The following is a 15,768-nucleotide window of genomic DNA, read 5'->3' on the forward strand; positions in this document are numbered from 1 at the left end:
TGTCTATGGATCGATGCCTAGCCTTGGTAAACCCTTGTCTATCTATTCTAGCTTTCCTTCTTCAGTAGACAGCAGGGCCTCTTCAAACCCTGCTTTTTATTGTAACAGCCCTACTACATGGAGAGAAAACCGGCCAATTATCGCTCACTGTAATAGAGGCAACGATCACCTGATAAAACAATCGTCGGCTGATCATTTTCTTAGGACTAGGCCTAAAATCATCGGCTACCGACCGCGGATTGCTATGTGTAATAGTGATGCACGGCCGCGGCTGACGATTGCCCAAACAGTTAATACATTACCTTTCCATGCTCCGGTCTTCTCCTGGGCTCTGGATGGGTCCCGATACCATGCGCTGCAGCTTTAGAGCAACATTTCTGAGCTGACAGGCTGGTCACCCAATCACTGGCTGCAGCAGTCCGCAGAAGACTGTTAGTGTGGACAGGTAATGTATTAACCTTTGGGCAAGGGATGTATGGACATCGCTAACGATGTCTGTGCAGCCCTTGCTAAAAAATTATCAGGGCTTGTAATAGGCCCAGTAAGCGAGCGCTGATCTAGCATCATCGGCCTGTGTAATAGCACCCTTAGACCTCATTCACACAATACTTTTTTCAGAATCCCGATTTACAGACAAAAAAGGACCCAATGATTATATCGGGTCGTCCCCACTTTTGAAAACAGATTCATGTCTGACTACGATCCATTCCACAAAAATGTAGGACTGGCACTTTTTCGCTCTTTCTTGCGGCCGGGGTTTCATAGATTTGATCCTCTTCACCAGTGCACAGTCCATGATTGCGGTCTCGCCCAGGGCTGTATGGACAAGTCTCAGAAAGCAACCAATCACAGGTCAAGTTTCATTTCTCAAAATGAGCTGTGATTGGTTGATATCTGTCGGAAACAAACATCAGACAGATTGAGAAATCTAGCCTAATGTTTCTGAGCCAATGACCCTTTTTGCAATTGGTTGAATTTTTCATAATAATCAGATGAAACTTATTTGTTTCTTATCTTTTCTTTAGTTAAAGGAGTACTCTGTAAGGAAAAATGTTATTAACTGAACTGCTGACAGAGAATTATACAAATTTGTAACTTACTTTAAAAAAAATCTCTAGTCTTTCAGTACTTATAAGCTGCTGTATGTCCTGCAGGAAGTGATGTATTCTTTCTAGGCTGACACTGTGCTCTCTGCTGCCACCTCTGTCCCTGTCAAGAACTGTCCAAAGCAGTAGAGATTTTCTATAGGGGTTGGCTACTACTTTGGGGAAAAGTGGCCATGTTTTTGTAGCGCTGGTTAACCCCTTTAACGTAAAACATAATTTCTTTCTAAAGTATCTACTTTGAAAACCACATCATAGTAATAAACATTAATGTTGAATTGTTTGCAGAATTTTGGAGGTTTTAGATATTAAGTGGTTTCGATAACGTAAAACTAAGATGACCTATATAAGAGACTATAAGGAAATAACAAGCAATGTTCATTGGTCACAATAGAATAAAAGAACTACAGGTTAAATGTTGCTGTGACTATTAATAACCGGTGAAATAACACATAATGGAGAATAAATAGATTGTAGGCCAATGATCACCAGATGTAAAACATGTGTTTTGGCCAATGTGTTAAACACATGAAAAAAAAATCCATATTGTACAGGTGGAAGGAGCTGCCGCAAACTTTTCACAAGTAACAGGTTTCATTTTTTATGAACATGAACACCTGAGGAGTATATGTAATAACCTCCCCAGTAACTAGACGGGACTGCCTGGAGCCAAATAGCCAATATTCTAGACTGCAAAAATCAAATGAAATTTAAAACATTGAAGTATATTAATAAAAAAAACAAAAAAAAACAAAAAACACTTAGAAGGAAGTGCATCCAATATCTATTTTTGCTATTTGGGACTGTAGCAGATGTTCGGCCATATTCTTTACAATGCGAGGTTATGTAAGCTGAGCACTTTAAGAATTACATAATCAGGTTGTTGCATCTGCCGTAATTGTAAAGAAGGAAATCATGTGACAATAAAACAAGTTTCACATATGTAATGAATATTGTCACCGCTCATTGTTAAAGTGAAGAGTTATCTTTGGAGGCCTTTTAAAACCCTCAGTGCTCATTCAACCGGCTGAATTACGAGTTCTGAGTTGTAGGGGGCTATAATACCGCACCTATACAGAGGTATTTTCTCTCAAGGTATTTATAAATACACATCAAACAGGCTTAAAGGGGCACTCCGACATCAGGTTAAAAAATAAACATGCTACAGAAGCATAGAGCATTGCTTACCTGTCTGAAACCACCAAAAATCCATTTGTTTTGTGGATTTTTTGGTCGTAGTTCCTGGTTGAGCAGTTGCTCACTACTACAATTCCCAGAATGTATTGCTTTCCCTTAGCTCTCCATCACAGTCCTCCCACCCTGCCTACTTGTCTCCCCCAGCACTCCTGCTTGAACATCTAATTTTACCGCAGGCTATTGGGCAATCAGTAAAGTTGCAGCACCTGCTGCTTTCATTCCGTCTGCTCTTCTGACTTGGCAATGCTCAGCACAAGGCAGCTTGCTGTGAATGCGGCAATCAAATTTTATTTCCATTGTTGTTTGCACCCCCCGTGGGTTACAGTAACTTGTGACTCAGTCAATATTACTAATCTACGCACCCCAGCTCCATGCCGGTACCCCAGATTGTGGGTGAAAAGCTTTTATACCTCTTACAGAAGGTGAGAGGCCATCCTACATAGTTGTATTACTCTGTGGTAATTAGACCCCTTGTTTCCCCTCACCACTATGGTATCACACAAGGCTCGATCCTCCTTTCTATTGTTTTATCCTCCATACACATACAATGGCTATCTATCCCTCCATACCCATGCACATGAAGCTTGGCTGAGTGTTCTGTGAGGAGAGATTGAATGGGCATAAGCTGCTGCCTGACACCTCTGGTGGTAGTTTATCTCCCCAAGAACAATTGAAATCCAACATTCCCAATTCTTCTCCTCCCATCATCTGTTGGGGCGAGAGGTGGGGGGTCCTAAACACATTAGTCAGCTGGTTCTGATGACATCAGTGGGTTTGACTGACACATGTCTAATGTGTATGAGGGTCTTTACTGTTGATTTAAATGTTAAAGTGACTCTGTACCCACAATCTGACCCCCCCAAACCGCTTGTACCTTCGGATAGCTGCTTTTAATCCAAGATCTGTCCTGGGGTCCGTTCGGCAGGTGATGCAGTTATTGTCTTTGAAAACAACTTTTAAACTTTAAGCCTTGTGTCAAATTGCTTGGCCTAGGGTCAGATTGTGGTTACAGAGTTGCTTTAATTACTATATTACGCGATCCAACAAGGAGGATTCTTGGTTTCCCCAACATCTGAATTCACATTAGACTTTTAAAGGCAAACATGTATATGGGAAACATAGGTAACTAGAATAGACAGAAAGCAATTCAGCAGGTTAGATAAATCTAACCTGCTGAAAGCTCCCTATAATGCATGGAGCGCTGAGGATTAGGGTATGTCTCTTACCTTCATCTTCGGTGCTATTCCCTGAAGTTTTATTGTAGTGCTCTGTACGGTAAGGCCATTTGTAGTACTTCCTCACCAACAGAGTGTCAATCCACTCCCGGCTGGCCTGCCCCTACTAATGATTATCAATGGAGCGGGCCAGCCAGGGATGGGAAGGATCAGCACTCTGGAGGCTGGGCCGTACTCCAAGCAGCCTTACCACACAGAGCACTACATTAAAACTGCATTGTAACAGTGCTGAGAATAAAGGTTAGATACTTATCTTCATCTTCAGCACTCCCTGCACTATAGAGAGCTAGATTTATCTAACCTGCTGATAGCTCCCCTTTAAAGTGGATCCAAATAGACCTGCTCTTTAAAGGGGTACTCTAGCGAAAAGCTTTTTCCCAGTAATTGAAACACATTACAAAGCTATATAACTTTCTTATATCTCCTATCTCTTTAATCTCCTATCTGCCCCCCATACATATCTTTTCCCCCCTCAACCCCCCACCAGTAAGTGAAGTAAACTCATTCTTAACTAATGACTGTTGACCCCAGGAAACCATTTTGTGACAAGGACATCATCAAAAGGGAGGTGGGTCTAAACCCTGTTAAGCCAGCCTCCCTTTGTCAGATTACACAGGTTTCTCAGCTCTGATTGGCTGAGCAAGCTGTAAGCCATCTAACAGTTTTACAGAGTCAGTTAGACATCACAGAAGACAAAGTGCCTCATGGGAAAGCGCAATCCAGGAAGTAAAGAAAAAAATGAAAACACAAACTGGACCTTCAGGGACCTGCAAACAGCGCGAAACTCAGGAGGGATGGTAAATGTAAAAAGTATGTTTGATTGTTTTTTATCAGCTCCGGAGTACCCCTTTAAAGGCATATTCCAGGCAAAACTGATAGACTGCATTCTGTCTAGTGCAGGACCTTAGTGCCTGGAGCATGACACAGAAGTTTCTTTCAACCTTTCAGTCCTTTGCATGGTTAAGGGTATAAACCCACACACCGTATATGCAGCATATTTACTGCTGCGATACGCAGCAAACTCGCAGCAAACTCGCAGCAAAATCGCAGCAGATTAGATCTAAATAACTGAACACAGCATCAAATCTGTACCAACAAATCTGCTGCGTATTTGTTGCATATCTGCTGCATATACGGTGTGTGGGTTTATACCCTAAAGAGTATTTGACTGTTGTTGTTAGTATTATTACAAATATATTGGGTTAACTTTCATAGCGGTAACAAAGCATCTCCTTGAGTGTACAAGGCATCTGCCCCCAGTCCTTCCGTACCTGGATGATTGATGGGCGGCTTTACAGTCCTTTATTAACCTATAACCATTGCAGCCTTGGTGTGAAATGTTTCTGTAGTTTGACTATGCTGTGGTGTTTGCTTGTCTGCACATTCACACCGATCCAACAGGACTATTACCAACTTTTCTCATGAGCAGCCTGGGAAACTATCGACATTCCACATGGTCTGCAAAGACTGCCTACCACACATAGCACGCGGGTGCATAGGATCCTGGGCTTCCCTTCATCCTGTTCATAAAAGACGATAACAAAACAGAATAAAAATCAGTAACATACTCTAAACTGTATGATAGTTACATTATATGATATAGAGCGAGCCCTGGCCATTATGCTCACTGATCTGGTCCTCTGCGGTCATCACACAATGGCAGATCCCAGTTAATACTATGGCTCTACTATAGTTCCAGCCTCTCTGGAAATATATAATGATGGTCTATTGGAACTTTTATGGGGTCCAGGGTTTTCCAGAAATATGTAGAACAAAGAAATCATAGCACCCTAAAAAGTTTGCCTTCATACAAAAACACCTGCTCCATTTACTTCAATAAAAAAAAAACTGCAATACCACCCAATGACTTAGAGGGGCGCTGTTTCTGGATGAAAATAGCCATGTTTTTCCAATCCTGGATAATCCCTTTAATTGTTTAGCTAGGTACAGCATCCAGTATTTGTGGCAGAGTCTGGAACCTGTCACCAGTCCTGAAATGTCTGTTTGGCCAAACATTTGTATTCCCTATAAAATATTTTGGGACATCTTTTAGCTCTGTGATGTGCCGTTCCTCTATTACTCTTACTAGAAATGAATGACTCAATAACCAACTAGGTGTGACCATCTGGGGGCGTGTCCCTACACTGTCTGACACTCTCAGCTCTGATTGGATGTTGACAGTGTAGGGACACGCCCCCAGCTGGTAACAGCCAGTTCGTTATTTCTAGTAAGAATAACAGAGGAATTGCATATCACAGAGTTTTACCAATAGGTGATCCACAATTGAGATTGGTGTTGCATGTATTTGCCAAAACAGACAAATCAACAGTGACGACTGGATCCAAAAAGATCTTTGAATAATTCAATCTGATTAGAGTTGGAACCTTACCAGTCATACATTATGGTCAGTGTGTTTTCTAACTTTTTTTTGTATTTTTTTTTTTACAAATAAAGCCTATTTAGCCAAGGCGTCTTGTTGTCATTGAATTTAAATTACTGTCTTGTTATTACAATTTATCCCAAATCTCTTAATTGTGCTATTTCATTAAAGGGTTTTCCAGATCTTAAAATGCTTGTCCCCTATCCACAGAAAAAAATAGAAAACCTCTTTAAAGGGGTTGTCCAGTGCAAATCTTTTTCTTTTAAGTCAACTGGTTTCAGAAAGTTATATAGATTTGTAATTTACTTCTATTTAAAAATATCAAGTCTTCCCATACTTATCACCTGCTGTATGTCCTGCAGGAAGTGGTGTTTTCTTTTCAGTCTGAAACAGTGCTCCCTGCTGCCACCTCTGTTTGAGACAGGAACTTTCCAAAGCAGTAGCAAACCCCCATAGAAAACCTTTCCTGCTCTGGACAGTTCCTGACATGGACAGAGGTGGCAGCAGAGAGCATTGTGTCAGATTGAAAAAAAAAACTACTTCCTGCAGGACATACAGCAGCTCATAAGTAATGGAAGATTTGAATTTTAATAGAAGTAATGTACAAATCTGTATAACTCCCTGAAGCAAAAAAAAATCTCCAGAGTACCCCTTTAAGCAATATTCCACATGCAAATAGGTATTCAAATCATAAAACCATACATCCCCAAACTTACAGAGGGCATTTCTGCCTTATTTAGCAGATAATCACTCTGTGTAATAGGACCTTTAAGGCGATCGATGTGCTTATCTGTATTTTACACTGTTACGGCTATTATAAATAACTTTTGACCTCAGGCCCATTGCAACACTAAGGTACAGTCAGAAAGAGAGTAAAACAGCAGTGTCATGGACTTCCCAGCCACCGGCTAATAGCAAAACTTTTGCCTCATTATAGTCTATGAGGCTAAGGTATCAGAACTAGCAAGCGGCCAGGGAGTCAAGCCCACATTTCCTGCAGGACATACAGCAGCTGATAAGTACTGGATCAATTAAGATTTTTTTAATAGATGTAAATTACAAATCTATATAACTTTCTGAAACCAGTTGATTTGAAAGAAAAAAAAATTGCTGGACAACCCCTTTAAGTTATCTTGGCCTCTTATGCAGGTATCAGATGCTGCCGTCAATCACTGGCTAAACAATTCTATATATGATCCAGGAGGTTCTAGATCTGTGGCTCTCCAGTTGCTGCAAAACTACAACTCCCAGCATGCCCGGTAAGAAATGTGTTGTAATGCTTGAGCTGTAAAAGACAAGAGAAGAAGGAATTTTGATGGTAAAATAACTATAGCGCAATCTATCAGGCTTTCCTGGTCTAGCGCTTTAAATTCTCTATATTGTACCTTATACATAATATCCTGTCAGCTTTTCCTAATCGACATGATGCAGTTTTATGGCTTTGACGTCATTCACTTACAGCAAGGTGCTAATTGATGTTGACATCTAACAGGGCCTAACACCTCGGCAAGTACCATTGCATTAGGCTTTAGTAAATGGTAAGACAATGAGTAGCCAGAAGGGACAGACATGTGTGGTAGTCACAGCTGGGTGTCAGGTTAATAAACTGAGTGGGCTTAGACTGTATGGACAGTGAGACGTGCCTGGCTACAATAACCCCCTTGTGCAAGTTTGAATGCCCTTTGACCCTGTACAGCTTGGGAATCTATCACTTGTGTTAACAAGAGTTGATAAAGGCCGCAAATTGTCTTTTATTGGGCTAAGAGCTTTTGTCAATTGTATACAGGCTATTAGTTACATTGTGATAATGATGATGGGGAAACACTGGGATTTCTCTAGAGTAGTTCCTGTTTGTGTAGAGTCCTGAACAGACACAACAATGGGATGGAGGAAAAGTGTCCATACACCTCCCATAGCTTTTAGTCAGTAACAATACACTCTAACAACATGTACATGTGAGTTATCGGTCAGGAGAGGGGAATAGCTGCTGCCAGACACATCTGGTGGTGGCTTTTTCCAGTCAGAACAAAGGTGTTGTACAGTGGTTTACAATAAATTAGAATTTCAACAAAAATGTTTTTTTTCAGTATTTCAATTCAAAAAGTGACCTCATATATTCTATAGAGTCATTACATACAGAGTGAACTTTTTCAAGCGTGTATTTCTGTTAAAGTTGATGATTATGGATTACAGCCAAGAAAAAACGAAAAGTCAGTATTTCAGAAAATTAGAATAATTAACCCAAAACACCTGCAGTGGCTTCCTAAGTGTTATAAAAGGTCCTTTAGTATTGTTTAGTATGCAACACAATCATGGGGAAGACTGCTGACTTGACAGATGTCCAGAAGGCAGTCATTCACACACTCCACAAGGAGGGTAAGCCACAAAGGTTCATTGCTAAAGAAGCTGGCTGTTCTCAGAGTGTTGTATCAAAGCATATTAATGTTAAGTTGAGTGGAAGGAAAAAGTGTGGTAGAAAAAGGTGCACAAGCAACCGGGAGAACCGCAGTCTTAACAGGATTGTCTGTACATACAGACATCTGCAGGACATGGGCTACAAGTGTTGCATTCCATGTGTCAAGCCACTCCTGACCAATAAACAATGCCAGAAGCGTCATATCTGGGCCAAGGAAAAGAAGAACTGGACTGTTGATCAGTGGTCCAAGGGGCTGATTTCGGATGAAAGTAAATTTTGCATTTTATTTGGAAATCTCGGTCCCAGAGTCTGGAGGAAGAGTGGAGAGGCTGTACACAATCCAAGCTGCTTGAGGTCTAGGTTTGGGGAGCCATGTCATCAGCGTGTGAAGGTTCCCTGTGTTTCATCAACACCAAAGTCGACGCTGCCGTCTACCAGGAAATTTTAGAGCACTTCATGCTTCCCTGTGCTGAAAAGATTTTTGGAGATGAATTTTCATCTTCCATCAGGATTTGGCACCTGTCCACACTGCCAAAAGTACCAATACCTGGTTTACTAACCACAGCATCACTGGGCTTGATTGGCCAGCAAACTCGCCAGACCTTAACCCCATAGAGAATTTATAGGTTATTGTCAAGAGGAAGATGAAAGACACCAGAGCTAACAATGCAGACGAGCTGAAGGCCGCTATCATAGCAACCTGGGCTTCACTAACCCCTCTGCAGTGCCATCAGCTGATCGCCTCCATGCCACATTGCCGCATTGATGCCGTCATTCATGCAAAAGGTGCCCCAAGTATTGAGGGCATTTACTGTACAGACTTTTCTTTTGGTCAACATTTCTGTGTTAAAAACATTTTTTTTTTCAGTTGATTTTATATAATATTCTAATTTTATTGAAATACTGACTTTTGGGTTTTTCTTGGCTGTAATCCATAAACATTAACTGTAATAGAAAATAAACGCTTGAAAAAGTTCACTCTGTATGTAATGACTCTATAGAATATATGAGGTCACTTTTTGAATTGAATTACTGGAAAAAAAATGTTGTTGATGTTCTAATTTATTGCAAACCACTGTATATCTTCCATATGATATCAAGCTTTTCTTTCTGGATGAGATCTACTCAACATCACATCCATGCTTGGTACACTATAGGTTGTAAGTTATTGTATGGTCGATTGCTTTTATAGCAGAGATGGTCTTGCTAAACTGTGTTTAAGACTGGAGGCATATGGTGGCAGAACAGGGCCTATGGCTTTGTACATCCTCACTGCATGAGTCCTGTCCAGTATACAGCTAAGGCTGGGCTCACACTGCATTTTTGCAGACTATTTAAAGGAGAAGTCTGGCGAATATTTTTCCTAAAGTATTGAGTTGTCCTCCAAAATTTATACAGATCACCAATATACACTTATTAGGGGAAATGCACATAAAGTGCTTTTTTCCCTGCACTTACTACTGCATCAAGGCTTTACTTCCTGGATAAAATGGTGATGTCACGACCCGACTCCCAGAGCTGTGCTGTGGCTGCTGGGGAGGATGATGGCAGAGGGATGCTCAGTGTCCCTCCAGTGCCCTGTGTCCCTCAGTGTCCCTCTGCCATCATCCTCTCCAGCAGCCACTGCCCGCACAGCTCTGGGAGTCGGGTCGTGATGGTCACATGCTCCTCCATGTCGGCCATCTTATGGACAGAAACACCACAGAGCAGGACAGCACAGCCTGGAGAAGGGGAGTCTGATGTTAGCTCTATGAGGTACACAGGGAGCTACTGTCAGTATATACAGTGAGCACACTTACTAATACTGTACACTGAACTATTCTCCTGTAAAGTGGCCAACCCCTTTAATGGTAGTGAATATTAGGTGATGGTTGTGATGTTTCACATGGAGAGAGGTGTATGCCTAATACACACACATATTTCCTTATATCTGCAGTCTCAAATCCTCTACAAACCTCATACATACTTTACCTACACTAATAGCTTGTAGCAATGTTGTATACATCTCTCTGAATACAGTCCAGTCTGGGCAGGTTTTCAGTCTCTGGATGCCTGAATGTTTCCACTAACTCCATGTACTGTCATATAGTGCACCCCACGTCTAGGGGAAATTATCTGCATCATACTCTCTTTAAGGGTACAAACCCACTTGACGTATTTGCTGCGTGAATCAGTCTTAAAAATAAGCAGGCAAAACGCAGGTTGGCTTTATACGATTGTTCTGCATTAAAATACGCAATTGCGTATTTTTGAAGCGTGAAGCTACATGCGTTTTTCGCACAGGTTGTTAACAACTGATGCTTTGCTAACAACAAGCTTCACACTTCAAAAATACGCAATTGCGTATTTTAATGCAGAACAATCTTATAAAGCCAACCTGCGTTTTGCCTGCTTATTTTTAAGACTGATTCACGCAGCAAATACGTCAAGTGGGTTTGTACCCTAAGGCAGCGTTCCCTTCAAGTCAGTGTTTTACTTCAGATAGGAGTCTTAGGCTCCGTGCACACGGAGCAAAACTGGTGGAATTGCGTGAATCCCGCCAGCCTCCGTGTCATAATGACTATGTGTCTATGGGAGGCTCGCGCGCCTCCTCTCATCGCGCTGAAGAATAGACATGTTCATTCTTCAGCGTGGAGAGAGGAGGCGCACAAGCCTCCCACAGACTGTCATTATGATAGGGAGGCTGGGGGGATTCTGTGGTGGAGAATTACGCCAGTTTTGCTCCGTGTTTTCATCAGGCAGCCTTTTTATTTTAATTAACCTTTGTTGAAGATGCCGCTCGGCCTGTCAGGAAATCCGGCGGCACGACTGAAGCGCTTATATCTATCTAAGATATATCTAAGCCTTGATAGTTACCAAGAGAGGGAGGTACAGTATATGAAGCAGGGCTGTGCTCCCCTATGACTCAGGACTTATATCAGCTGCTAAGGATGCATGTCCAAAATCACTTTGTTTTATATTGTTTTCTTCTTCAAATATAATTGATAGAAAAGAAAGAAGGAATTAAGGAAGGAAAGAAAGAAAGAGAGAGAGAAAGAGAGATATAGAGATAGAAAGATAGAAAGATAGATAGAAGAGACAGAAAGAAAAAAAAGAAAGATAGGAGAACTAAATAGAAAGAATAAAGAGAGAGAATTTAGAAAGAAAGATGAAGAGATAAAGAAATAGATAAGGAAGGAAGGAAGGAAGGAAGGAAGGGATAGGAGAAATAAATAGAATTTAGAAAGAAATATGAAGAGATAGAGAAATAGAAAAGATAGAGAGTGAAAAAGAAAGAATACAAAGATAGCAAGTGAAGCTGGAAATAAATAAAAAAATCGAAAAATAGATAGATAGGCGATAGATAGATAGATAGATAGATAGATAGATAGATAGATAAAAAAAACATGGAAGAACAATAGACAAAGAATCAATCAATATCTTGTAAAGAAAAGTCTAGGGAAATACTTCTCATATAAAACAAATTTATTTTACACGCCATCATTGCGATGGAGAAAGCTAAATAATAATTTAGCATGCATAAGTAGAGGTATCTTTTCTTTTATAAATACAATATACAAAAATACAGCATATAGTCCAGGTATCTCCTGCAGGTTCACCATCCAGAAAGTCACCCTATACAGAGAACAAACAGGAGAGGTTATGACCCCGAGAATCCATGTCCTGCTATAATCTCCCTCTCCTCCGGGTCTATTCCCTACCTAGAATCCCAATGGCACAATAATGTCTCCTGCTCATCTCAGTGAGTAGGTAACTACTGAGCATCATGGGTAAAATAAGCCAAAGGATGGCCAGAAGGAGAGGGAGAAGTCTCAATGTGGTACATTTTCTTAGGAATATAGCTCCTTGCCTTTGATAACCCTAGTAGACATGACTACCGGGAGGATGGCTCCCATTTATAACACTGTGGCCTTCAGCCTTCTGAGTTCATTTTACTTAAAGGGGATGTCCATAGACTCTGCATCCTATACAAGGCTCAGTGCAGCTGATTTTTCTGCAGATGACTGCTCTCCTCCTCTTCAGATGTGCAGTCAGATGAATGATGGTAGAAGTGCTTGTCCTCTCTGTGCTCCTCATCCTCCTCCTCCTCCCGGTCCTCCTCCTCGTCCTCACTGTCTGTAAAGTCTCTGGGCAGGCGGCTGCCTGCTTTGTGTGTTTCCCCCCTGGAGTGTAGATGGTAGTTGGAGGACTTGTCTTCCTGATTGTCCTCTGTACACTTCTCCTCACAGCTACCCTTGCCTCCTCTCTGTTGTTTCTCGGCATCTTGGACGGCCTGTTCCTTGGCCTTCTTGCTTCGCTTCCATTTCATGCGCCTGTTCTGGAACCAGATCTTTACCTGATGGAACAATAAGAAGTGTTCAGTGATCTGGAAATATGTGGCCTCATAAAAAAAACACAACATATATAATATACATATCTATTCTTTTTACACGCTGACAATTTGGAGTCTTAACCTGCAATGTTCTTTTCCAGTGTTGATCATATTTTTGGGTCAAACTTAGTGGATGCAGAATACAGGGGAGTAACAGTATCTGGTGTGAGGCCGGGGAAGGATTTGGCAATGGAGGCACTGGAGTGACTCAACCTCCAGAGCTTGGATTGGGGCCTAGTATGACTGCTCTACCGTGGTGAATGGTGTGTCATACACCTCACTAAGACCTCTTATTATATTTTGGGGTTATAAACTAGACAGCATATGAGGATATTTCCCCTGACGTTATACATGTGATAGTTTGATGAATAAATCCTATAGCATGGAAGATATTTGGCTGCCAATATCCCGGGAAATATTGTTAGAAACACTGTAACCAGCGGAACCGTGAGCGAGAATAGAAGCTCATTGTGTCTGGTGTCCGTCCAAACAGGAAAAATCCTCCGTGTCTAGGGATAAATGGGGAAAGATCTCATGCAACGTTTAGGCCCCACTCACACCTTACTTCTGCTCTATGTCTTAAGTTTAGGTTCGGTCCACTAAACTGAATAGAACAGATATCCGACAATAATATAAAAATAATGCTTTGTCTATCTATCTCCTTTCTATTTATTTTCATATCTATCTATCTATCTATCTATCTATCTATCTATCTATTATCTATCTATCTTTCTATCTCCTATCTATCTATCTATCTATCTATCTATCTATCTATCTATCTCTTATCTATCTATCTATCTATCTATCTATCTATCTATCTATCTTCTATCTATCTATCTATCTATCTATTTATCTGTCAATCAATCTATCTATCTATTATCTATCTATCTATCTTTCTATCTCCTATCTATCTATCTATCTCTTATCTATCTATCTATCTATCTATCTCCTATCTATCTATCTATCTTCTATCTATCTATCTATCTATCTATCTATCTATCTATCAATCATCCATCTATCATCTATCTATCTATCTATTTATCTGTCAATCTATCTATCTATCTATCTATCTATCTATCTATCTATCTACCTATCTATAAATCATCCATCTATCATCTATCTCCTATCTATCTATCTATCTATCTATCTATCTTCTATCTATCTATCTATCTATCTATCTATCTATCTTCTATCTATCTATCTATCTATCTATCTTCATATTTATCTATCGCCCATTAATGCATGTAAACTACATACATGTCTATATCTCATATTATCACATTCACAATTTTTTTCTCCAGCAGCATTAAATATTAGCCGGCTCCAACAACAGAAACGTCCACCGTGCAGAATGCTTCCTATAAAAGCACATTGTGGCCATGATCAGATTTAGGTTACAAAATGGCCCCATATGTCTGATCATCATATAGATGGAATTATCAATCTAAATTGATGAGTGAACCTCGAGCACACTCGGAATCGTACGAACCCGAATCTGTATTTGGATTACCGGTGGCTGAAGAAGTCAGATAAAGCTGTAGGCAGTCCTGGTAAACATAGATACAACCTATGGCTATGTTTACACAACGTCAAAAAGGTTGCAAAGGCGGCCGATTTTCATATTACAAAAAAGTCTGTTTTTGCCGTGATTTAACTGACTGCAATGGCAATTCATTGAAGTCAACGGGAAGACGGACGTCCAATGCACACAGTATATTGAATAAGGTATGATTTTGCCGCAGACGTCAAAATAATGATCATGATCGTTATTTTCGGATGTCTTTTGCAAACAGCAGAGGTTTTTATAAGTAGTTCACACACAGTTTTCCTTTTGTCACCGTTCTTTCTCCGTTTTTACTATTAAATTCAATGGACTTGTCAATTAAGCCGCACTCAAAGAGCAATTAGTAGCCCCAAACTAGAATAATGTACAAACACCCGTCATTGCACTAAGGGAAGACAAGGCTGCTAAATGACGTCCGTTATTTTAGACTCAAAATAACGGACGTCATTTTAAACAGAGCTGAAAAAAAACGTTGTGTGAACATAGCCTATTAGGATTTAGACTAAATTACCAAAAAAAAACAAAAAACTTGCCCCTCCCTGTGGGGTACTTCGCTAAAGCAGCTCACTTCAATTAATATAATTACCACAAGAACCAGCATTACCACCAACTGGTTATAAACTAAATTTTAGTATTTTTTTTATTAGTTTTATTATTAGTTTTAGTATTATTTATATTAGTTTTAGTATTATTTCATTTCTCATATCTATCTATTTTAATTTATATATCATCTATCTTATTTGTATCTACTGTATCTCATAGCTATCATCTCATATTTTTATATACATCATATTTTTCAACTGTCTACCAAAAAAAAAAACATATTTTTAGGATGTAAATAAAGCATCATGACTTTGGATGAGCTGATGTAGGTCCTGAATAAAAAGGAAGCACAGCTCTTATTATCCAATGTATAAGGCAGGACAGCCTGTTTTTCTAGTGTCCCTCTAATGCACCATTCCTCAACCTCTGTATCTCCAGCTGCTGCAAATCTACAACTTCCATCATGCCTTGATGCTTTAGCTTTGGCTGTCCAGGCATGATGGGAGTTGTAGTTTTGCAACAGATGGAGAGCCAAGGTCCCCTACCCCTGGTCTAGTCACTCATCCTCTGTATGTCCTATCTTACTATAATGGTCTATATAATATTCATGTTTACTTGAAGCCTAACTATAATATGGGTTTTCTATATGATAAAATAAGTGTGCTCCTGAGTTTGCTCATAATAAACAGAACTTCATATAATACAGTAAAATAATGATAAAACTGCTCTCTTCATTGGTAAGGAGTATACAAAGCTTAGCTGTATATACTGTAATCCTTTATACTGCAACATGGACAATGCAGCTACATTCATCAGTAGTGTAAAGAGCAGTAGTAGTATGTGTGCAAAAGAGCTTACACTCTACAGTGCCAGGGACCTCCACAGGGTCAGGGGGTGCTAGTTAGGACACATCGCTAAGATGATTTCAAGGGCTAACAATTATATATGTCTACTGTAT

General features: G+C 40.2%; 1 protein-coding gene across 2 annotated transcripts in view; it reads right to left on the minus strand.

Annotated features, from left to right (window-relative positions):
• Positions 1 to 11,849: 11,849 nt before the first annotated feature.
• MNX1 (motor neuron and pancreas homeobox 1) overlaps positions 11,850 to 15,768 on the minus strand; it is an 11,753-nt gene continuing 7,834 nt past the window's right edge. For both annotated transcript variants that reach the window (XM_069960505.1, XM_069960504.1), the window contains exon 3: positions 11,850 to 12,667. In XM_069960505.1, the coding sequence (XP_069816606.1) occupies positions 12,308 to 12,667 (360 nt within the window). In that variant the 3' untranslated portion in view covers positions 11,850 to 12,307. The remainder of the gene's footprint in view (positions 12,668 to 15,768) is intronic.

This window comes from Dendropsophus ebraccatus, chromosome 2, assembly GCF_027789765.1.
Source record: "Dendropsophus ebraccatus isolate aDenEbr1 chromosome 2, aDenEbr1.pat, whole genome shotgun sequence".
NCBI classification, from domain to species: Eukaryota; Metazoa; Chordata; class Amphibia; order Anura; family Hylidae; genus Dendropsophus; species Dendropsophus ebraccatus.